The sequence below is a fragment of the Propithecus coquereli genome, unplaced genomic scaffold (assembly GCF_000956105.1).
Source record: "Propithecus coquereli isolate 6110/MARCELLA unplaced genomic scaffold, Pcoq_1.0 Scaffold98, whole genome shotgun sequence".
NCBI lineage: Eukaryota > Metazoa > Chordata > Mammalia > Primates > Indriidae > Propithecus > Propithecus coquereli.
In genome coordinates this window covers 411,765-438,079 of record NW_012156173.1, presented here as the reverse complement: position 1 = coordinate 438,079, position 26,315 = coordinate 411,765, and the positions used below count along the sequence as shown (strand labels likewise).

Sequence of the window (26,315 nt, the reverse complement as noted above, 5' to 3'; positions counted from 1 at the left end):
ATGCTGCAATTCAGGGCTTTTCATGTAGTTGCATCAGGCTCTCTTGCTATTTCAGGTTGGCGCATTTACACTAACCCTTGGGGTAGACTTTTTGTAAGTGAGCCACTTAACTAACACCTGTGCTGGGGGGGCATGTCAGCAGGGAGGCTTTCATCCCGGGCCATCATGTCTTGTACTTCGTAAGCATCCACTCCAACAATCGTTAAGTGTTTTGTCATGATTGCCCCTATTTGGGACAGAGAAATATCCATTACACCACAGAAAAATGGTCAAAGTTGACAGGAAATAAAAAAAGCAGAACTTCCCTTTGTTTCCACCAAAAGGGACTTGTTTTCCAAAAAAAAAACCAGACAAAACTGAAAAAGTGATGATGTCAGGAAATCCATATTTCCCCTCACCCAGTGCAGAGCAGACACCACCGCCATCATCTTGTCTATTTTAAAGGCTTCCCCGTGGGAGTGTCCACTCTCTGAATAGCCACCTCGAAGATAAAGTGCTCCCTTTAAGAGAATGGAGCTAATTACATTCATGTCTTATTCAGCTGATTCCTTTTATCACGATGACAGTGGACTTTGAAATCAGCCTCAGATTCTGTGGGGATTTTCCTAGAAAGGAGCATAAAAACCTGACAGAGAAGCAGACCTAATTTCTGTGTCCAAATGTTGCCCCCTCCCTCCCTTCATGTATTGGAACCACTGAGAGAAATAAATAGAAGACCTTCTCTGTAGAGTTTCAAATTTTGGAGGAAGAAGCAGGGACTCAGGATGGGATTCATCCCGTTTGGTCATATTTTTATATCTGGAGATTCTCTGACTTAAAGAATATAATAGAAAAAATTCAAAAGTCTGGATATGTGTAACCTAAGAGGTTATTCTTTGTTTTAAACTGTGCTCTTCTGCTAAAAATAAGGTAACAAACACTTTGTTCATTTTTTTCCTCTTATTTTCTTGCAGTATATCCTCTGAGTACATGGTGGCTAAAGACCCCTTTTCTTTTTTCAGCTTTCCTAAACCTCTTACCCTCTGCAACCACCGCTGCCTCAGGTATGAGCACTTAGGAACTTAGCGGGGGGTGGGGGATAACTATCATTAGAGGGACATGGCTGGGTGATCCTAGAAAGTGGCCGATCTGGTGTTGGTGACCCCATCCCCGTCCTCATGCTTCCACCTCTCTACCCCTGCTCACACCTTTCCCTGCCTCCTGCCCTAGACATTGTAAGAACAGGTTTCTAACAGGGCCACATGTCACTCTATGGTACCACTCCAATCCTTGGCAAGAGAAAAAGATGGGGCTGATTTTGTGCATAGGCAGGATGGGAGATGCCTACATGGCCTGATTTTGTAAGAAGCCTAGGAGAGCTAGCATTTTAAAGTTTATCAGTCCTATGGGTTTATCAGATATCTTAAAAGACTTGCAGGATGAAACACACTTGGAGAAAAGTGACAGGGATAGAAATAGTGTTAATTCAAGAGGACAAGAATCCAGAATTTTGCCCCAGGACATCTTTCAGAAACAGCTTTCTCTCACCTTTGTGTCTACCTAGGTGCAAGACAGCCTGCCCGCCTCCGCTGTTCCAGAGACTCTTTCTAGGAAAATCTTGATATCTAGTTTAATATTTATTACTCTTGATGAAGACAGTAAAGATCAGAGACTTTTCCTCATTTATCATTCACTCTTGAATTTTATTAATTTGAGTGAAATTCAGAAATTTTAACTTAATGTCAATTGGGCTTGATTGATGGATTTGATTTGAAGAATATGTAAAGTAATACTTAATATTTATTTTCTTTTTCTTTGGTTAGTTATACCTAGAACTCTTCAGTCTATTTCCATATAAATATAATAGCAATGCATTATGTATGTTTAAAGGTATTATGAAAATTTAAATACAAACACCAAGAGCTTCTTTAGTCAGCAAACACCCTTTGGATCTTAAAGCTTGGTAACCAGAAACAGAAGGACAGGGTTGGTTCAAAAAACCTTAGTAATTGAATTGTCTGAATTAAATTATAAGTATTAGTAATAATACTTGCAAGTGGTGAAACGGTGTTCTAATATCAGAGATGTGAGAAATTTGTGACTGAGACTTAACATTTCAGGATTACTCTGCCATCCCAACTGTCAGAGACCAAGGAATGCACAAAAATAAATATTACAGTTGCCACGGAAACTGAGATCACCTTGGAGATGATTAATACCGGTAGGGCTAACAGTGGAGGCTGCAATCACATTATTTCTGGCTGAATTAATCATGACCAAACAAAGAGCGGCAAACATTTTTTAAAGGCATAATAAGAGGCAAAGTCCTCTTTTTCAAACCATTTCAAATGATTACTAAGGTTTGTTCTCTCAAGTAAAGAAGCCTCCTAGTACATGCTTACATTATCAGTTACTGAACAACTTTTTACTGGATCAATTGTAGGGGTCTTGAATGACTCTCTGAGGGTGCAATAGAGAAGGTTTGATAATGAAAGTTTAGCTTATAAACTTATAAGCTTTTTTTCCCTCTATTTTTTTTTTATTATGAGTCTTCATCTTTTGAGAATCTTGTAACTCTTTGAAGTTTTAAATGTTTGTGGCTTTTACAGAGATTGCCTTGCTCGCTTTGCCAAACCATGAAATACATGATGCTGTTATCAAGAAAGTCTATTATTGGACAGGAATAAATTGCTATTGCTTAAACAAAAGAGTTCTTAATAGAATGTAGAGACAGAAAAAAATCTGTGTTGTCCGGTGTGGCTGTGTGGAGATTAGGCTGTCCTGGTTTTAAAAGACAATAAAATCATTATCCACAAAGAGACTGTTCCCATCATACACTTCTCACAGAAATTTCAGTATCAGAGGGAGATATAATAAAAACAGTTACACTTTTCAAGAGCGTTACATTATAAAAATGTTATTAAAAATTGAATAATGTCAAAGATGATTGTTCTGATGCTTATAACTTACTTAGCAATACTTCCTCCCGGACAAAGTAATGTTATTATATGTTTATTAGTAATGATGAATAAATTGGCTGCTGTTACAGAAAATCCTGGAAATCTTAGAGGTTTAATTCAATAAAGAGTATTTCTCAAACCCAACATAATCTAACATCTCAATTATCAATCTTAATATCACAGAAAGAGACCATGGGCATCGTATTCTTTCTAAGGAGATCCAATGAGAAGTATACAATACAATCTATAAAATGCTCTTGCCAAAAACCCTGACTGCTCAAACGACCCATATGCAGAATCCATGGGGCAGAGAAACTTACCAAATAACACCAAAGGGATGCAATCAGCTAAATCCAGAATGTGGAAAATGACACAGGACAAAAAGGTCTGGATTTTTCAATAAAGAAATTGCAAGAAATAAAGGAACAGGAGGAAACTCTTTGGAGATACATTAACCAATTGATCTAATTGGATTTTTGTGTGGGTGTGTGATTCATGAATCAGGGTAGTATCTCCTTTAAAAATTTAGAAAGGGTGCTCCCATGAGCCAAGCAGAGGAGGTTGGTTTTATAGGCAAAAAGGAGCTAAAGAAATCAGAAACAGAAAACAAACAACAGATCAGTTATTTTAAAGTCACTTTCCTTATGGGGTCAAAAAAGAGGAGATTTCCTTATCACACTGGCTAAAACTGGCCTCTTTCAGGATTTGGCTATTATCTCTCTCCTGCTGTCTCAGAAGGTCAGATAAACAATTTAGTTTCCGTCTGGTGATGTGGAACTTTAGCACTGGTGACTCCATTTGGGTTTAGTCTCTTGGGCTCTAGTTCTAGTGCAAGAGCTCAGTACAAATCAATGGCCTCCTATAAATTATATTTAATATAACCTAGTAGCAAGGTAAGAAACCAGCTACACCCATCTGTAACTTTTAGTGAGTATTATAATCAACTAAAAAGAACCTAATGGTTATTTGTGACCACATTGGCTCAGATCACTTTGTACCAGTAACGAAAACCACAAAGCATAAGCTCAGGCAACTTGGAATTCAGGGTTAGAGAGTTGAAGGAGAATTAGACTAAGGGACCAGATGATAGAATGAAATCCAAGCTTAGGCAGAGAAGAGAGGAGGAGGGGCTGGGGAAAGGTCTGGTATGGAGAAATATATATGGGTTCTAGGTCCTGGAAAAAGCTGGTGATATGAGGCTTAGGCTCCTCCATTTTTAGCAGTTTCTGAAAATATTTCTCTGGCAGCTGTCTAGGCCAGCCCTGGTTTCCCTTCTTGAGAAAGGGGTTCCCAAAAGAGAAGTATAGGCTGCAGGAGTGTCATTCCCCCATCCCTGCTTGCAAAGCCTGGGATGATTTGCTGGAGAGCAAATACATTCATTCCATAGTTAGAGATAAAAGGCCTAAAATCAAGCAGGCCTAAAATCAATCCATCAATTAACAAGACTGAGTGGTCAACTTCGATCTTTTTCTCTTGGGAGCTCAGGGGACAGAGGATGCTCTCAAAGAACCATGATAGAGAAAGGAAGAGGAGAGTAGCAAGGCCGCAGTGCAAATGGACAGATATTAAAATTGTCCCTGGGGCCTCCTCCAGGCAGGATCAGGTACACTTCCTGGCCTGGGTGCTCTTTTTCAAATATAGCTAAGAATATACACGACTCTACTTCTCAAGTTTTGAAAAGACTGTTTTAGCCTAAGGGAAATTTTTCTTTCTTTTCTTTTTCTTTTAAATAATGATTTTAGTTCTCAGCAGATCTTTCATTGAGAAGGCAAAAAAACTTAGAATATACTCAAATCCATTCATTTACAGGTGACATGACTTAATAATTTTTGAGTTTCTGGATCATCTCAGAAATAGTCTTTTCAAAATTGTTTGCTTTTGGACTTCCTGGCTTTATCCAGCCTCTTCATTCTGAGTCCTCGTCCCTCATGCTGTCAGCAGGGGGTTCTCTGCATCTATGAGGCTGGAGCAGGCCTCTAAGGCAGGAGGATGACCCAGACCAGAGTGCATGGGTAGTGTCCACAGTGGGGAGTGAGCTAACAGTCACAGCACAGTGGCCATGTCCATGCAGTAGAGGAGGACTTGGTTATTTAAGTCTTGTGAGCTCCTTGAAGGACAGGGCAATGTCTTACTTGCCTCATGATGTCTGGTTCACAGTGGGTTCTCAAAAAGTGATTGTGACAGTGGCTATTTAAGGTTGGGCTCACGGGGCTTTTCACTTTCTAAGCTATACAGTTCCATTTTGTTTGAATGTGTTTTTTATATAGGGATTGCATGTTATTTCCATAACCAGTAAAATCATGCAAATAATTTTAAATGTGTGAATAATAACTGAAGAAAGTCTTGAAAGCAAAGATGAAGTAATATCTTGGGGCATCAAATCTAAAAGAAACTCTTAGATATGGTTGAAAGACCAAATAGATAGGGAAGAGTTAATGGAAAGATTGGATGTGGGAGGTGAAATAACATCTAGAGTCAAGGAGGCAAAGGGTTTGGGGTGGAGCAATTGGAATGGTGGAACTGTCATCACTAAGATGGACTAAATTTAGATGGAAAGGTCTGAAGGTCAGTTTGCGATATGTTAAATTTAATTTGTCTATTAGACATCCAATTGGAAAAGACAAGAGTCTGGAATGAAGGAGAGAATTTGGAAGTCATGAGCATTAGAAGGGTTTTAAAGCCATTAGATCACCAGTGAGGGAGTGTAGATTCTGAAGAGAGAAGCAAAGACTGAGCTCTAGAGGACTCCAATGTTAGGAGAAATACCAGCCATGGAGACCAGGAAAAAAGGATTCATGAAGTAGAAAGAAACCCAGGAGGATGTGGTGTCCTGGAAACCAAGATTGAAGGAGAGAAAAATAAAGGTAGCTGGTAAATTAAGTGAGATGATGACTGAGAATCAAACATGTTTCTATCTTTCTTGTTACTACTTTGATCCAGGTCCCAACTACTCTTTATTTTTCTCTTTGCTTCCAATATTTCCCACATCACTGTTCAGATTATCACCAAGTTTATATTCCTAGAGGACCTTTCTCAATATATTTCTCTTATGGTTAGGAAGTCTTACCACTACCCTAGGGCATCGTTCCTTACCTGGCTTTCAAAGTTATTACCAGTCTGAACTCCAAGTACCTTTCCAACCTTAGCTTACGTTCCTCCCAATTCAAACTTGGTACTCCAGACAGGCCACTTCTTCCCAATTCTAGGCAATAACTTTAGCTGCTGTTTCCCTTCAGAAGATTGTCCTTGAAATATTTCCTTGATTCATAGAAATCCTTCAAAGTTGACCTCAAGTTGCTTCATGCGGAGAGCATTACCTTCTTAATATTCCATCAGTGTATCAAGGGTAGTGCAGGTCTCATAGCTGGTTCCCAGCACCATAAATGGAAGTCACATGAGTGTGCATAAGGTATTGAAAGTCTTTTAAAAAATCAAGTTCTTTACTTGTTTAATAAAATTAATTGTGTCAAAATTTTTTTCCTACTCAACTTGGAAGAGTGAATATTTGCCTCTAAAATGTCTATATTCCCACTCTACTGGTATCTGCTGTTACCAGAACATGTAAATGTGTAAAATTTCATTAAGAGCAGGTTTCTATTTCAGGTTTACATCTAGGAAACGAAGATAATTTGCATGCACAGGTAATATTGGAATTCCTGGGAGACTAGAGAATGAGGGAAAAGTGCGATCCCATTTCCCTTTGTAAATGAAATGTAATCTATGACTCTCAAGAAACTAACTGAAGATGATCATTTTGATTTATAAAGTCATGAAATTGAATTGTTATGTACATCTGGGTAATCGTTTCATTGATCAAATGGAGATTTCTCCTTTATTTCAAATAGGACTCGGTCCTTAAGGTTAAAAGGCAAACACATGGGACAAAAAGATAATACAAAATTAATGTTTCAAAAAAGGCCATTGGTCAATTCTAAATGTATTGAATTCTTTTTGCATTTCTGAAATAGCTTTTATATTTCCCATGTTTTTGAAAATATATACACAGCCTCTGAAATTACTTTCCTCATTCATTCTAGGATCAAATGTTCACTGTGCTCATCCCTCCTCTAACTTCCTGAAATTGGATTATAGCCTAGTAAATGCCTTAAGTACTTGTAAAACTTAAAATTTTAAAGCCAGCCACATATATTCTCCCATTCTTATAATAGCCTCTTCGGCAAACTGACCCATAAGAGTAAGACAATGCAATTTAGCCTATATTTTCAACCATGAACTAAAAAGCAAATAAATTTCATCAACATTCATTGGGAACCCAATATGTACCAGCACTGTGTAAGACCCCGATATGTTAAAATTAATTCCAGAATTTCCTGGACTTTGCAGTATACAAATAATTCAGGGACATACCTGGATTGCCAGTAACCTCCACTCTGACCAATGAGCCAACTCTTAGTGGACTATGGCAATGGGAGTGGAAGAACAAAAATAGCACATTTAAAGAATATACTTAGAAATACTTCCCTGCCCATCACACCTTCTCACACATTCTTCCCTTTCTTCCATTGTAAGCCCAGAGCCAGTGTCACCATTAGGTTGCAGAAGGGCTAATAATCAAATTTATCTCTCCTTTAACCTAGCAATCACAGATAATAGCCATAAAATTAGGTTAACAAAACTATATAAATAAATAAAGTTGAAAGAGAAAGGCCTGAATAACCCACAGATTAAACACTAAGCATTTAAATATTTGAGAGCAGGCTGTACTTTCAGAACTAGATGATTTTTTTGGAATTTTGTAAACATACAATAATTTTGTGTCAGAATTTTTTAGTGTATAACATGGCCATAAGAAGTCTAGAGTAACAAAAGAATCGCTTATATTAAATTTACTTTGTAAGTTGCTAAATATCTTGCTAGCCAATATAAAACACAATGCAGTGTTCACATGCCAAAGAGAATGTGTTTCACTGATTGAAATATTGGAAATGCTTTAGGGAAAAATACACATCTAATGAACACAGAAAATATCTGAGTACAGAAAAAAGTAGTTTTATTTTTTAAAACAATAATCTCTGAACAGCTTTGAGCTATTGATGACTTATCAGTTGACAACTTCAAATTAATGATTAATTCACTAACCCTTAGGGTGCCTGACTCAAATGAGCTTGATAATAAACACTGTTAATGCCTACTAAAATGTATTTTAAAATCAACTAAGAGTATTTTCTCACTGCTTCAGTGATTAAAAATTATAAGCTTGGTTTTATTCCAAAATAAAGTATAAATGGAATGCCTTTTGCTATGCATGGGTTTTCAATCAGCAGGAAAAACATATGGCATTCTCTCCTCCTCTCTTATCTCCCAAATACCACACTCCTCTTTGTCTTTCTGCCTTCCTTCTCGTACGTGTGGTTTATTGAATATGGATGAAAGTGTCTTATTTTAGTTCTGTAGATCTTGTTGAAAGAAAATACAATGATTTGGGAGGGCTTAATGGCGTAATTTTCATGGCAGTGTTGTATAGTTAATATATTAAAACACAAGAGATCAAAGTATAAAATAAATACTAAAAATTCCTGTTCCAAGCTTTGTGCCTTGTCCAATGCCAGTCCCTAATACACCTCCTTATCCCCCAACCCAATATTTCTAAGATGTGTTGGAAATTTCCACACTATTATTTCTGCCTGAAATTATAGATACTTCTTTCTTTACCAGTCCTAAGAAACCCAAAATCTCATCATCAGATCGTAAACATGTTTTTAAAAACCTGGTTTGATTCTAATTGATGCAAATACTAGGAAACAACAGTCCTGGACTCAGGTCCTGATTGTGCTACTAACGTGTGTATTCTACTGGGTATCAGCTCTAACATCCATTTGCTTCTAAATTCCAGATGTTTGTGTTTCTATTAACAAATTATTCCATCTTTTGTCCTACAAATACTGTGGCCTTTTCTACATTACAAACAATTGCAATGCAAACAACTCTCTAAATTTAATTTATAGAATACAAATGCTCCTGGGGCTACAATATCTACTAGTTGGTAAGGAGAGAGAACTGAAAACTTATTATAAATCTCAAACTATTAAGTTGTGAATTAATAAGGTAGGAGACCAAAATAAAAGTAATTTTCTTAGTTATTTCTGTAACAAAGCAACCACTGAACCGATCAGGAGTAAAGGACAGGGATAAGAAGAGAATACACTGAGCTTAAGATGTGCCCAGTTTGCTGAAAATCACCCTGATGTTGTAAGAGTAAGATCCTACGTGTAGAGGTTTTCTTTATCTTTATTACTTCTTTTCTCTTCTCATACACTGACCATAAAAGAAAAAAATATATAAATGTAATTAGTTTACCTGAAATGTGTTTGAAGGAGAGGAATTGATCTGCTGACATATAAAGGTTGATTGAGCTCATTTTGTCACGTCAGTGAGCCCTGTTTGGGGCAGGCCTGATTTTTAAATTCTTATCTGTTGTGGACTGAATTATATCCCCACCTTCAATTCCTATGTTGAAACCCTAACCCTCAGTACCTCAAAACCTAACTGTGTTTGGAGATAAGGCCTCTAACAAAGTGCTTAAGTCAAAATGAGCCTGGTATGATGGGCCCTGATGCCATCTTCCTAGTGTCCTTATAAGGAGAGGAAATTTGAATACACAAAGAGACACCAGGGAGGCCCAAGACCACGCACGGACACATCTGCAAGCCAAGGAGAGAGGCCTCAGGAGAAACCAAACCTTATTCTTGGACTTCCAGCCTCCAAAACTACAAAAAAATCAATTCTGTTGTTTAAACCACCCAGTTTGTGGTATTTTATTACAACAGCCCTAGCAAACTAATCTACCTTCTTAAAACGACATCAATTGTTAAGTAAAAGACACTTCAGTGAAGTAGGCCTTGTTTCTCTTGTGCCATCATCCTGGGAAAAACTGCATATAGAGAGAAATCAATGAGTTATTCAGTTTGGTTTCACATCACAAAGGACTTTAATCATCAAATGGGGGATTAAAGACAAAGTACCTCCATAAGCCAACATCAAGGTTATACACTCTAAAACCTTGATATAAGGCCTAAAATAGGATTATCTGTCAGGTCAGGGGAGGGTGACAGAGCAATTCGCTGAAAGTAAGAGACAGGATAAGCCATGTACCAATCTCACGGTTCCTACTTTGAGAACAAGTGATTAAGATCTTGAACAATCTGAACACGGCAGGCAGCCCTCTATCCCCGGGCAGTCTTTTCCTATCAATAGGGAAAGTATTGATAAGGTGATGGATCTTTTCTTTTTCTTTTTAATAACATATTTTACTTCTTTTAGTCATCCATGGTGTGTTTCTGGGGTGGATTTATAGTACTTAAATTTGAAGTATAATATCCATTTTGATACAAACTTGTGCTAAACAATGTTTTTCTTTTTACTTATATTACTATTGTTTCTTCTGGGATTATAGGGATAGAAACATGTATTTGAACCTGAAAGCTTCTACAAGTGATGGCTGCTCGTAAGCCAACTATGAGGTTTTGTATTTTTTATTCTCTATCAAAAATCAACATTTCCTGCTTCAAAGATGCTATACCTCTTTTTTAAAAAAAAATTATTATACTTACATTAAGATTATCAGTGTTTCTCTTCTCTTTGCTTGTGTGGTAAAAAAAAAAAAAAAAAGGTTATCAGTTCTAAAAAAAAAGACTATCTGTGCTAAACTTCCAGTTGATCATAGATTCTACTTTGGGCCACCTCCCATACCCCGGGTTGGATGCCTTTCACCCTGTTTCTAAGTTTGTTGACTACTGGTTCATTGTTCTGAAGAAGCTCCTCTGGTTTGGGGAGATCTATTAGTTTTCTATGGTTGCTGTAACAAAATTACTGCAAATTTAAGGTATTAAAACAATACGTATTTATTCTTTCACAGTTCTAGAAGCCAGGAGTCCAAAATCTGTTTCACTGGGCTAAAGTCGAAGTGTCAATGGGGCTGGTTTTTCTGGAGGATGAGGGGAGAAAATGTTTCCTTTTCCAGGTTCTAGAGTTTTATTCCTTGCACTTCTTGCTGTGGCCCCTCCATCCATCTGCAAAGTGAGTGGCTTAGCCTCTCCCATTTCTTACTGTTTTGGTCACATCTCCACCTTCTTTGTCATCAAATTTCCCTCTAATAAGGACCCTTGTGATTACTCTGGGCTCACCTGAATAATCTAAAATAATGTTTCCATCTCAAGATCCTAACTTCATCACAGCTGCAAGTCCATTTTGCCAGAGAAGGTAACATTCACAGGTTCCAGGGATTGGGACATGGACATCATTATTTATTCTATTCCAGGTGATATACTTGAGGGTGGGTTGGGGTTGGGATAAAGGCTTGGAAAAGCTTTCAGGTGACACTTTCTGATAATAATAACACATGTATGTTGAATGCTCACTATGTGTCCACCCTGGCACCATTCTGGACCCTTTACAAGCATCAGTCCATTTAATCTACAGCATCCGGGCTGCAGGGCTTACACTTGTTGGCACACACTGGTGGGTTTGCATCAGCAGTTCTCAGCATCTATGACAGGTGATTGCCCACGCTTAAGGCCACTCGACCAGAAAGTGGCAGAGCCAGGATTTACACCCAGATACTCTGGCTCCAACATCCATGAGTCCAACCACTCTACTCTACTGCAGTTCCTGCCCCTCATCCTTTGAGAAGCAACCTGCTGAGAAGAGATGGGTCTTCATCCAAGGGCACCAAGAATGCTGGACTGTTGGAATTGGAAAGGACTTTATAGTTTATGTCCTTACTCAAATCACTTCACAGTTGAAGAAACCAAGGCCTTGAAATTAAGAAATTAATTGAAATTGAGAGATTAAGTCATTAAGTCAAAGTTATATAACCAGAATGACAAAACCATTGGGAGATGTGCTCTCCTCACCTCGTCTAGGCTAAGAACCCTCACTCAGCTCTCCATACCCATGCTATGGACTGAATCGTGTCCCCTTAAAATTCATATGTTAAAGTCCCAATGCGCCATCCCTCAGAGTAACCATATTTGCAGATAGAGCCTTTAAAAAGGTAATTAAGGTAAAATGAGGCTTCTAGGGTGGATCCCTAATCTGATATGGCTGGTGTCCTAAAAAAGAGAGAGACAGCAGGGATGGGAATGCAGAGAGGAAAGGCCTCGTGGAGACACAGTAAGAAGGCAGCCATCTGCAAGAGGAGGAGAGAGGCCTCAGGAGCAACCAGTCCTGATGACACCTTGATCTTGGACTTTCTGCCTTTAGAACTGTGGGAAAATAAATTTCTATTCCTTGAACCACCCATTTTGTTATCACAGTCCTAGCAAACTAATTTGCCCCATGCAGGCCACAGGCCTTAGAAACTGAGCTGGAAGCAGCTAGACCATGGTTCAGATTTCTGGGGTTTCCCAGAGGAAAAAATGGAGTTTCTAAATAATTTTCAATATCATAAAAGCCTAGGGGAAATGTACAAAATACAGTCTAACTAAAATTCCAGGTTTCATTGCTTTTAAATAGAATTATTACAAATCAATGTAGTAACAGCAGCTATCTCATACTCATCGGAAACTGTAATTAGCAATATATGCCTTTGATTAATTTAAAATGAGAAAATCATTTATCATTTAATAAAGTTGATTTGTTTGATAAATAAAAAACTCAAGCTTTTTCATGAAGACAAAGTGGAGCAGGAACCACTGCTTTTAAGCCCCCAATTCCTTTATGTGGATTATCTAAGACTCACGCTGCTTAATCCTCTTCAAACTTCTAGAGCTCTTTCAGGGTGAACTGAGCAAAGTATATGGCTTTACCCATTTGTCCCATCAGGGATGTTGAAAGCCACTGTTTTCAAATCTGGGAGTGCCTCTGACATTTGCTGGATGCTATGTGTATTTGGTTATTTTTCTGAGAGTCAACGACATTTTAAGTGAAAATGATCTCAAGATAACAAAATATGAAAACAGTCTAATTAAGTAGGTAGATGGACCTAGCTCTTTAACCTAACAGAAGCAAAACCAAAAAGCCAAGATATTTAGTATATGGACTAGCATAGCAAGTGCTCTCAAAACAATGTATCTGAAAGTTTGAAAAATAGTATTTTAAGCAGAAATGTATATTTAATTTAAGAAATAATAGCAAAGGTGTGAAGAACACAAACTTCTATTAATAACAGAAGTTTATTAAATGCTTCATAGTAAAATAGTGAGCCCATTCTGTTACAATGCACAGGCTGGAGGTTCTAACAAGTAACACTGTGCCTCAACTGAGAAAGCTGGTGATGCAAATGCAGGTGGATTGTGGGGTGCTACACAGACAAATGTACCCACCTTCTACTCGTCCATGGCAACTGCGTCCTGATGTTCAGAAATGTTTAGGCATGGGGGAAAACCTGGAAAATTTCCTGAATATTCCATTAAACAATTCTTAAAATTATGTTCCCTTAATGGAAAACATGAAAATTTTCTGACGGAAACATCCATTTTCATATTTATTATCTTCGCTAATTGAAAACCACAATCCTAAAAGTCTAAAGTCTTCGGAGTGATCATAAGGCTCTCCAACACAAGGTAAATTTCAAGGTAATTTGTCAAGGCCTAAATTTTCTTGAAACATCAAGCTAGTGGTATGTGAAGATTAAAAGAAATGTCAAGGTTAGATGATTGTTTTCTAAATACCAGGATCTAAAAAATATTGGGGGAAAATAAGGATGTGGGAATGAATGGATATTGGATGGTACCAGATGGCTAGAAAAAGGTACTAAGACTAGTTAGCATTAACTAGCAGATAATGTATCTTCACTCATTAGTCAACATTTTCTTCATGTATATAATTATTTCAAGAGAGCATTTCTACAAACTATATTGGTTCATTTATTTCTTCAAGTCAGTTTGCAAAGAAATTTTGATTCTTATTATCTAAAGTTACAGCTAATAGAATTTTGATATTTATCCCTAAGTATAGCTGGCATTCTCAGCCATGGCTCTTGAATACATTGTTTCTTGATAAAACAATACTAAAACAGAACTGATATTGAAAAAAATACTACCTACTTAAAGCTCAGGATAAGATTCACAACCAACTTAACCAATTCATACTATTGAGCTCATATAGAAACTGGATCTTTTTCCTCTTAAATAATTTAACCAATCCTATACAAGAGCAATTATTCAGAAAATCACATCTTACTATTTGCACTGATACTCATTTATAAATATATATTGACTATTGGGCCTGAATTTGGTACTTCTAGTTCACACTTTGGAACCCTATGCTTTCCATACTGGATACTTCATTCTATGAATGTGACAATCAATGAAAGAACTTAAAAGTAAAGAAAAGGAGTTTTAATTTGGATGCAAGTATTTTGTATTCATATTAATAAAAAAATGATCATGCTTTCAAAGGAATGGAAAAATAAAATCATATGTGGTAACATAAAGTACTGCAATCATAAGTAACCCAAACATATAACCATCTCCATTACAGAACTAAGCAGCCAGTTCTAATACACTACAAACCATTTGATTAAAAAGGCTTACAGCCAATGCTTTAAGAAGGAAACACTGTTGAAGAGAGTTTTAAAATATATACTCTTGTAAAATGATACATTTTCTAAACGTTAAAACGTTGTTTCAGAAGTTCCCCGCTTTAGGTTGTTACTCAAAAACTCATCATGTTCAAAACTCAAATTATTATGAGATCTTGAAATCATAAGAAGCTTCTCCTTATTGGTAAAGTCTTTTTTGATCGCAACTTGGGGCACAAGCAACCTATCCATCGGGTCCTCTTTGTTCTCTAGTTTCATGTATCCTTTGCTGTTGTTTCGATCCAACCGAGGCCAACTTGGATGTTTCCGTTGTTCAGCCTGAACAGTGAGAGTCGAGGGACCCCGGTCTAAGTCTAAGGATTTTGAGTGCGACGAGAGCAAATGCAATGATGTGTTGGACCCAAACTGTCTTCTAGCAGCTCCAGGAGACAAGAGCTGTCCAGGCCCAGGTCCAAGGGCCATAGAGGACTTGTACTGACTCGATAATGACTCCCCAACAGAATTATTCCTCGGGAGTGCCATGCTGCCTGGCTGGCAGGATTCCCTGTTGTTGGGCAAAGGGACCACAAGGGAATCCATTGACAAATTCCTTGACCTACTTTTGAGGTTATCAGCGTCCTCGGTGATGTTGTCTATACTGGGTTCATCAATAACACAGTTATTAAGTTTGATCACAGGCAATGTAAAAGCACTGATGGACGATGACACAATTGACTTGGTTTCACATTTCTTAGGGCCGCTGGTCTTATCATCGCTTGTCTTGGTAGGAGGTGGATAGAGGCCAAAGACCGAGACAGAGCTGTCAGAGAGCAAAGGGGGCATAAGATGCCCCAAACTTTTACTTTCATTTAGCATAAGTTCATCCTCCTCCACAGAGCTGTCCATTCGAAAACTGCTCCGAAATCCTGAGAAAGAGGCAACCGTATTTGCTGCCAGCCTTGAAGCACAGGAGCTCCCGTTCTGTTTTACTTCTGTTTCTCCCATCAAACCAGTGTACATGCCGTTCATCTGCTTCTGCTCCTTAATTCTTAGCGTGTGGATGTCAATGACGGTGGAATAGATATCCCTCATGTGTATGATTTTGGTTTCTTTGTCACGGTTTTCATGAAGAATGGCATTAGCACAAATGAAAATGAAAATGCCAATCCCCATTGTGAAAGGGCCAAGCATTTTCATTTTATCAGAATGCAAATGCTGCTCAAAGAAGCGAACCACCACACCGCCCTGGTTCCGAATGACCTGAGTTTCATTTGTTGACAATGTTGTTTCGGCATCGATAAAATGTTCTTTTTGGGGCCAATATCCGAGGACCGCCATTGCGATTCCTACAATGGAGATAAGCACTCCTAAAATGAGGAAGAAACCAGATGGGGAATAAAGCCGTATTTTGCCACGAACAACCACAACATCGGCCCGGGGCCGACGCCTGACTGGTTTCCTCTCTTGGGCGGCAGGTGACGGGCTGAGGTTGACATGCTGCTGTGACCTGGCAGAGTCCTGCCTTTTCAAGGCGGCCAGGCCGGTTATCACTCCACCAGTTGCTATCATAGTTTGGCCTTTTATTCTGAAAAGAAAGGAAAAAAGATGATGATCTATATATGTTCCTGGGGTATGCTCATCAATTCAATTTGAAATTTGCTAACATATAATTTTTGTTGCTGTTGTTTCATATGATGAAATGGAGTGGAAGAATATCTTTGTAATGGACATAGTTTTGGTAGAAGTTTTGTTTATTGACTCATGCAAAAATCTGGAGATTTCCTTCTTTAGCTGGGTGTTTCCATTATTGATGAAATGTGAGCTCAAGGTATATTTTATTTAAATAATTTTATCGCTTATTATGTAAAACAGTCCCCTGGTCACAAGACTGACTCTCTCTCTCTCTCCCTCTCTTTCACTCTCTCTCTCCCTCACAGACACACACACAGACACACACACACATCATCTGTGTTATTTTAAAGAAATGGAAAAATCCACAATACTTAATAGGTCAAACAAATAGATCCCAAAGTAATGAAAAGAATACTTTCCAGCAATTCACGGTTCTAAGACCTTTTTTGTGAAAGTCATTGATGAATTCTTCACTGCCACATTTAGTTTCCCTCTCAGTTTGTATCTTCCTTGCCTCTCTGTTTCCATGGATGTTATTGCCCCCCCTTTCTCAACACTCTCTGTTCCCCAGTTTTCCTATGATACTAAAGTCCTCCTGGTTCTGCCCTGACCTTGCAGACTAGTTCAATAGTCTCACCCCAAAGCAGACCACTGCCCCCTAGAGTCCTTGGCCATCTTCTCTTCTATACTCCCCCTTGGCATTCAAATCTCTCCTACATCTCCACTATTTCCTTTGTGCTAATGAGTCCCAAGTCCATATTTCAGGTGGTATCCTGACTGTCAACTCCATACTTTCAACTGCCCATTGGATTACACATTCAAGCACTGCTGGCAAAACTGGACTCACCTTCCACTACACACAGCTGTACCACTTGCCTTCTCTGACTTTTCAAATGGGGTCAGTTCTCAGGCTTGGCCTTTTACAGTTATCTTTAACCCCTCCCTTCTTCTTTCTCTTATCTCCCAACCAGGTTCTAAATCCTAGATATCTTCACTACATGATATCTCTCAATTTCACCCCTCTGTTCCAGTCCTGCTCTTCCCAGCCTCATGCAGCTCTTACTAACTCTCACCAGACCATTATATAACCTCCCAACTGGTCTTCCCAGCTCCAATTTCTCTTCCTTTACAATCAAACTTACATGCAGATGGCAGATTAATTGTCCTAAAACATAGTTTTGAACTTGTTTAAAGAGTGGAATAATTGATAAAATATTCCCCACTAGCTACCAAAATTTAATCTGGGACTCCAGACCCATGGAGCATAACTTTTTCCTCTAACTTTTCCCTTTAATTTTCATAAAACTAAAATCTAACAAATATTTCCTGTTTCTCATTCATATTCCATGCTGCACTATTTCTGAGACTTTAAGAATGTTTCAGCTGTCCAGAATCCCCAGCCCCCGACCCCAGTCTTCACATACTGACATCTGGCTAGTCACCAAAGCTCATATTCCACTTGCTTTATAAAGCCTTCCCTGACTGACGTACCACACCCCAAGTGAGTGCTCATTTCTCAGAGCATCTTAGCAAGTTTTCTCTGGCACTTAATCATATTATAATGTCATAATTCTTCCACTTCATGTGGTTAAACATCAAATTTAATTCATATTGTCATTACCAAAAACATTCACTATAGTACCCTACATATAGCACAAGTACATAAATGTATTTGCTAAAATGCTAAATAAGGGAGTAATTCTTCCCCTGGGATTCGATGAATGACCATTACATTACTATACTAACTTTCATAGTTAAAAATATGAACAAACAAAATTGATACCCAAACAAAAAACAACATTTTGTGAGTTGGTAAAATATCTGTTTTGATTTTTAATAAATAGTTCTCAAGCTGCCAAATCTGGCTGGTAGGAAAACAGAGGATATTTTAAGACCAGGGCATCAAATCTCATCTTGCAGCATTAAGCTCTCCTTTTGAATTCTATTTATGATTTCTGAATTGTGTTTAAATACCAGGGTTGTGGATGGTATCTACAGTTTTAGCAAGCTGATGAGTGAATCCAGCCTTCACTGAAATTATAACTAGGATTAAAATAGTTTAATGTTGGAAGAACAAATTAAATTGTAACCTGTAGCTCTAGTTATCAAAGTGCACATACTACAGCTCAGAATCTCTCCCAAACTTTGGGTAAAACAAAGCTTAGTGTCGACCTATGTTTTCTTGAACCAAAAACAGTTCCAAATCTTTGAATAAAATGCTTAGATTAGATAGCAGTCATCTAACCCAGTTATTTCCATATGGCAGGCTAAGGATTTAGTCTGAAATCCTGTTGAATAGAATAGAAATAAAGGCAAATGCCTTTCATTTGTTTTAAAAACAACCAAAGTGAACTGCATTCCATGCAAACTTCTAGTCCTCCCCCATTTTTTAAAACATTTTCTACTAGAACTGCCATTTCCTATCTGGAGGCTGATAGAACAAAGGACTAGAAGGGGAAAAATATTTTAAGAAGGATATATGAGGACAGAAGGGTGAAAAGGAGAGCTAGATGGCTGGGTTTCTGTGTGAGCATGCAGAGTAAGCAGGTTAGACTAGACAGGAACTAAAAAAGCAAGGGTAGCTTAAGAGTGTAAACATTTATAGAAAATGAAAGAAGACAAAAACTTCTAGAGCAGCTCAGAAATAAAGACTAGAATGGTGGTGGGTCGGAGGAAGGAGGAATCACACAGTTTCTTCAGCCAGTTCCCCTGGTCAGTCCCAGACAGGGCACTAAGACTCCCAAGGATGAGCAAAATGCCCAGGTCCTCCTTTATTTCGGTTCAAGGCAATTCAACACTACGTGAGCCTCTGCTATGACTCAGGGACCCAAAGTGAACCATGGTGTGGGGGAAGCGAAGGTAAGCAAATTCGGTCACTGTTCCCAAGAGCTTGAAACTTAATGAAGGAGCAAATATATCTACATAAAACAGAATGATGTAACTCCTAGAATGGAAGTTTCCATTCAGGAAGGACCTTTCCAACAGGCTTCCCACAGGAAATAGAGCATTGATCACAGTCAAAAAGCAAGTTAGCAGCGTTTCAAGGAAGGTCGTGAGAAAGAAAGCAGGCTGGGGAACAGGAGCCTGGCTTGCCTTTAGTGCTCATCTCAGCTCTGCAGCAGGTGAGCCAGGTAAGGCCAGAGGGGGAGGAAGGGCCAGGCCTTGGAACGTGGCAAATGCCATTCCTAAATGCTTGAACTTTACACTCATCCACCATGGAGTTGGAGTAAGACATAAATACTGTTGTTGTTATTTTAGGAAAATTAATCTCAACTAGTAGATGAAAGTAGGAAAGAGGCACTGGTACTGGGAAGCAGCATGATGATGCTAAAGGCAGTGTCACAACAAGAAGCCAAGAGAAGCCAGAAAACCTAGAGTGAGTGAATCCACAGGGGTCCGCATCTTCTAACTGTAATGCCAATTGGTCCAAAGTGTTCAGTATATGCAAAACAGCCCAAATATGCTTTTTTATTGATGCTGCAAAGCCACATCTCCATCCTACACTTCTGATCACTGTTGTTTTGTTTTTTTGTGTGTTTTGTGTGTATGTGTGTGTGTGTGTGTGTGTGTGTGTGTGTGTGGCTTGGGGGATGTAGGGACCCTGTTAACCAGTCTCCTTATTGTAATATATTGTAACATTCATCTAAGTTTTAATAATAACAATAATAGTGATAATAGTTCTACAAGGAGAACTACAAAACACTGATGAAAGAAATTGCAGATGACACAAATAAATGGAAAAACATCCCATGCTCACAGATTGGTAGAATCAACATTGTTAAAATGTCCATGCTGCCCAAAGTGATTTACAGATTCAATGCAATCCCCATCAAAATACCAATGTCATATTTCACAGATCTAGAAAAACTAACCCTAAGCTTCACTTGGAATCAAAAAAGAACCTCAATAGTCAAAGCAGTCTTAAGTAAAACGAACAAATCTGTAGGCATCACATTACCTGACTTCAAGTTATACCACAAAGCTATAGAAACCAAAACAGCATGGTACTGATATAGAAGTGGAGACACAGACCAATGGAACAGAATAGAGAATCCAGAAATAAAACCATATAGCTAAAACTATGGGAGAAAATATTCACAAACTATACAATCTGACAAAGGACTAATATCCAGAATCTACAAAGAATTCAAACAAATCAACAAGAAAAAACAAACAACCCCATCAAAAAGTGGGCAAAAGACATGAATAATTGTTTTTCAAAAGAAGATAGACAAATGACCAAGAAACATATGAAGAAATGCTCAATATCACTAATCATCAGGGAAATGCAAATTAAAACTACAAGGAGATTACCTTACCCCTGTCAGAATGGCCATTAACAAAAAATCAAAAAGCAATAGATGCTGTTGTGGATGCAGAGAGAAAGGAACGTTTCCACACTGTTGGTGGGACTACAAATTATTATAGTACCACCTCTGTAGAGAACAGTATGGAAATTCCTCAAAGAAATAAATGTAGACCTACCATTTGATCCAGCAATCCCACTGCTGGTTATCTACCGAAAAGAAAACAAATTACTTTATAAAAAAGACACCTGCACTCAAATGTTTATCACAGCACAATTCAAAATTGCGAAGATGTGTAATTAATCCAAGTGCCCATCAATTCATGAGTGGATTAACAAAATGTGGTGTATATATATATACCACAGAGTACTACTCAGCCATAAAAAGGAATGAAATAATGTCTTTTGTAGCAAATTGGATTGAACTGGAGACCATTTTCCTAAGAGAAGTTTCTCAAGAATGGAAAACCAAATACCACGTTCTCACTAATAAGTGGGAGCTGAATGATGGTTACACAAAGGCGCAAAGAGATCCAAAGGACATTGGAAACCAAGAAGGGGAGAGTGTTGGAAGGGGAGTGAGGGATAAAAACTTACCTGCTGGATACAATGAACATTATTCTGGTCGCAGGCACACCAAAAGCCCTGACTTAAGCATTATACAAGGTATCCATGTAACAAAAACATGTGTACCCCCTTAATATTTTGAAATTTAAAAAATAGTAATAATAGTAATCCATACTGCTTATGGTCAGGCACTCTTCTAACTGCTTTAGGTACAAAATATTTATTCTCCAACAATTCTGAAGGTGGGTGTAATAATTATAATATCTATTTTTCAGGTAAGAAATGGAGGCTCATAGAGTTTACGTAACTTGTCTAAGGTCACCTGGCTAGTGGGTGGCTCTAAAGCCTGTATTCCTACAGAACTTGAGATGAGAATGGGTCTCCAAATTGGCTTTCACTTTCCATGTCTTTTTTTCTTATTATGATTCCTGTTACCATCATAAGACGAGACCGCAAAGAATGCTGCTCTGCCTTTAAAAATATGACTACAGACCAATCAACTATCATTTTTCAAATCACAATGAACACCTGAGAAAAGCCATGGGGAATACAAAAGGTTGAAGGCCTGGCCTTGGGTGAGCATCTGGCCTCTCGCACCTGTCTAGATCCCCTTCAGCATATGAAGATGCAGACGCAGTACACGCTCCACCTCCACATCCCACCTCTTTGCTCTCCACCATCCTTGAAAGGGCAGGGCTGGGACTTATTTCCTCAAAGGTCCAAGTGAAGAATTTTACTACATTGAATTTCATTTTGTTAACTTGGGCACAAAGTTCTTGCTTATCAATCTCTTCAGATCCTGAGTCTGTCTTCCAAAATCATGTTGTCCCTTCTGGTTTGTATTCATCTGCAAATATTGTCAACATGACTTCCAAACCTTCACCCAAGATTTTGGAAATTGAAGAAAGCATAGAGCAAAGACCTGTGGTGTTCCACTGGAGGTCTCCTTCTAGGTAGACACTGTTAATTTGTTTAGATATTCATTCACTCATGTAATTTGTAAAAATGGATACCTGGCATTGCAATAGATATTGGGCTCAAAATATATTTCCTGTCCTGAAGAATATAATGATCACCAACCATCCTTTTGATGAGGCCATTCAATTAATTATAAATAAACCTAACTAGCGAGTCAGCCACACCCAGTGTTTCCAAGGTCTCCAAAAAGATGTCATAATTTTGTCAAAAGCCAACTTAAAAGACATATATATACATATATTTTCTTCTGCCAACAACCAAAAATAAGAAATTAATTTGGGTTAACTTTTGGCTACATATTGATCATCTTTTTTTCCATTCCCAGTGCTCATAAACCAGCCACAATTTCGCTAAGCAACAGGCATCAAGATCACCAGGTTAACATTTTCAAAACACATCTTCCTCACTATGCAAACCAACATACTTTTGGGCTATCTCCAGGCCTTTGCCATCTTATGTGAATCTGAGATTCATTGTGGATCTTGAAAATCATCTGTAGAAATTCAATATCATTTGCCACCTTTCTCACTACAGAGAGAGGTAGACTCTTATCCTCGTTCAAACACTGATACTGTCTACTTGCCTGCCTTGGGCTCACTTCTCTTTCAACCATGTTTATTCTACCCTTTTCAGCCACAAGCTCTTTCCCCTTGACTGAGATTTCTGCTTTGTGTGTCACATGGAACACTATACCATACACCAGCTGTTCTAATCTTCAGGCTTATCCTCTCCTGATCTTGCTCTGATTATAACCTTAAAAGCCTTGTTGTTGTTCTTAACCCTTTTTAGAAGTTTAAGCACATTCTGGAATTTGCTTTCCGTGACACTAATCCATACCAGTTTTTAGTATTCTCACCCTCACAGAAGTTTATTTCTATACATGTAGGTCCTCCTCTGACCACACTGGCCAGCTATTCTGACCACATTGTGAGCCTAATATGATTTAGACATGGTTCACATACTTGTATCTGAGATAATGATAATTAAATAGACTTGCAGAGTTGAGAGACTTTAGAATAGTCTTTGGATCCAGACATTCATTTTAGCCAATTAAGGATCAGGAAAGTCGTGGAAGATCGAACACTGAATTAGCAGAAAGAATAGTGTTGGAATTCAAGGTTTCAGACTTCCAGTCCAACGTTCATTGTCGGTTATATGTTCCTCTTTCTATTGTTTTCTGTGCTATCCCAGTGCCTTAGCAGGGTGCTTGGCATGTAATAAATGCTCAGGAAGTATCTGCTGAGTGTGAACTGACTTGATGCTTATGAGTGAAACGTGCTAGGGACACAAGCTTAATCAAACTTGGTCTCTGCTTTCAAGGAGTATGAACTCCAGTGGGAAAGCAGATAAAGTAAACATTGCAAATGAAATAATTGCTATGATGGAGCTATAGGAGCATTGGAGAAACTCTTCTACACTATCTGGGGGAATACGGAGAGGCTTCCAAGAAGCGATGGCAGTAAACGGGGCTTGGCACGTGAGCAGGAGCACGCCATGCAGATGCATTCTAGCTCATCCTTGTTCCTGACTGTTTCACAAGAGCTATCGCCCTTCGATTCTTCATCGTCTTCCCAGATGAAGCATTCCTATTATTTTATATATATATTTGATACTGTCTTACATATATGTTTAAATTTTTATCCTTATCTGGAGGTTTAAAAATTCACCAGAATGTGGGACTATCTGCCCGAAGGAAGTAAAAATTAATCTATGCCTCTAGGACCAAACAAAAATATTATATAAAAACCCCATGTGGTATCCACAAATGTGACAGATGGAAATATTTTCTGTTCAAGCTAGAACAGTTTTAGGACTTTCTTCCCAGTTGAGACATTTTAAACTTTTAGAATAGGATTTTTAATCTATATTTTTACCGGAGTTTGAAAAAGAAAATTCTTATGGGTGACTAATACTCCAATCATACAAAGTTTTAAAAATGAGAATAGAATAGACATCATCTTTGAATTAAAATCATAATGGTTTTTCACATGGACATTGGAATCAGAGAGGCAAAAGGTCCTTGTCCTTGCTTCATTACTTGATAGCCATGCAACTTGGGACAAGTTATTTTAAACTCTTCTCTCAGTTCCTCCATCTGTAAAATGGCAAAAGCCTTCTTTAAAATACAGAATATAGTGCACTGGAGGCAGAAGACCTGGGGGGCTTGAATCCCTACACAGCACTTAGTACCCACACTTGAACAATTAATCAACCTTTTGGAGTCTCAGTTTCTTCATCTGTAGAACAGGTATAGTAACAGCACCTGTAGAATTTTATGAAGCAAATGAGATAATGAATGCATAGCACAGTTCAGCGTCTGGCAATTAAGGTCTACATTAGTGCTGTCAGCTGTGTCTGATTATAAGGTCTTTTTAAAGGATAAAATGAAGTTATATATAAAAAGTTTACTATTATGTTGATTATAATAAGTTCTCAATAAACAATAGCTATTATTAATTCTTCATTGCTCGTATTATTCTTCCATTGCTCAGCTGGGCAAATCAAAAATATATTTTAACATATTAAGTTAAATAATTAATGATGACTCATTGTATATGGGGAAGTAGTTATGAGGGCAAGTTTATACTGAGACTTAGAGTCAAAAACTCTCTGAATGAATCTGTGTATTTTAGTAGCAGAAGCATTACTAATTTGGTAGTTGCGAAGAACAATCGTGTTTATATAAAAGAGACAGTTGGGAGATATATAAATCATGTCTTTCTTTTCAATTAATTCTGTTTATTCAGATTTAGAGATTTGCCTTGTGACAAACATAATAGCAACAATAAAAACAAGGTAGGAAAACCCAGACCAGTTCATCTGACGTTGTTAGTTATCTTAATGATGCAATTGGATCAAATACATGAGTAATCTGATCAATTCTGCAAGCACCATTCTGTTTCCACTGGGACACTTGGGCACAAAACAGATCGAAAACAACGAGGAATATGGGGCTTGAGGACATGGGAACGAGAGAGTGGCATCAGGGTGATATACATGGAAATCTGCAAAATGTTAATTCTGTGGAAATTTAAGCTATGATGTTATTAATTTTTACATTCTGAAAATCTTTGCTGATCTTCCTTGGAGAGAATGCTTTCTTACCATTCGGTATTCTGTAATTCCATATTCATGTACTTGCTAGAACTAAAAGGAAATACAGAATGTTTAGCTAATTAGCAGAATCAATACTCAAGTCATTAAATATAAAATATCTCTTTATGGTCAAGTACATCCTGAGAATGCAGAAAATGCTAGAAATAGAGAATGCACTTGGAAATCTATACATGTTCTGTTCATAATGCCTTCAGAACCCGCCAGCCTGACAAACTTAAAATATGGGCCCACACCAATTATAAGCTGTGTGACAATGACACAGAACAACTGTTCTCCAAGGACTAAAAGCCAGAAGCCCATGGAACACACAAGTCTTCAGGAGGCCAAATAACAGATCCATAACAAGCTTAGAAAACACCCTGCTGAGACCCTGTGGGAGACATTTTCCGCAGGAACCAAAGAAATTAGAAGCCTATTTCTCCCAAAGTAGAAATATGCTTTCTGCCCTGCATCCCAACTCTTCGAATCTGGACGAGCTCCTCCAATCACTGTCGCGCTCCCCATTCACTGCATTTCCTGACAGGAAGGACATTGGAAACTGGTGTAAAGAAGCTATCACTAAAAGAGTCACACATTTACTAAATTGCAGGAAATTAGCTGAGATATTCCCGGATAAAGACCTGAAGCATTTAAAATCGCAAATTGGACTTTTTATAGAGGATCCTTCTACCGCAGGAGAACATACACAGAAACTTCACTTAGAGGTACAGTGACCACGTTTTTGGAGACACCTTTGGATAGTGAGACTCTAATAAGTATTAATATCCTTTCCAGTAATTTTAAATGCCTGGAAAATCCCAGACACATTTTTGGCATTCTACAGGACAAGCAGGAAAGCTGGAAAGCAATAGAAATTTCAATTCTAGCTGCTCCACTTACTATTAAATATCTTGTATAAGTCTAGCAGTTTTGCAAGTAACACAGCTGCATCCGTACTGTTAAGACTACTAACGGCCTTAAGTTCTTGTCTACTGAAAATGAGAAACCATCCCTTGCCAGAGCAAAATCACCACCTCAACTAGCAAGCAGCTATGCCATCTTTTAATCCACAGTAATATACTTACTATGCATTAAGTTTCTTATAGTTTTTCAACTGATGATAGCTCAATTAACAGTAAACATTTTTTAAATCCTATAAAAACATTAGAAAATAGTTCAAATTGCATCATTGTTGCTGAAGAATTTTACTTTTTTTTATCCATAAGTAAAATCTAATCAGGATCTTCCTTAAAGCAAGGTAGAAAGAACAGAGGGATGGCAAGACCAAATTCCCCACCACTCACAAAAAGAATGA

The 26,315-nt window shown here is 38.0% G+C and overlaps 1 protein-coding gene across 2 annotated transcripts in view; it reads right to left on the bottom strand.

Moving 5' to 3' along the window:
• Nucleotides 1–13,354: 13,354 nt before the first annotated feature.
• The window catches only part of TMEM200A (transmembrane protein 200A), a 73,990-nt gene continuing 61,029 nt past the window's right edge, over nucleotides 13,355–26,315 (bottom strand). For both annotated transcript variants that reach the window (XM_012665198.1, XM_012665197.1), the window contains exon 2: nucleotides 13,355–16,006. In XM_012665198.1, the coding sequence (XP_012520652.1) occupies nucleotides 14,515–15,990 (1,476 nt within the window). In that variant the 5' untranslated portion in view covers nucleotides 15,991–16,006 and the 3' untranslated portion in view covers nucleotides 13,355–14,514. The remainder of the gene's footprint in view (nucleotides 16,007–26,315) is intronic.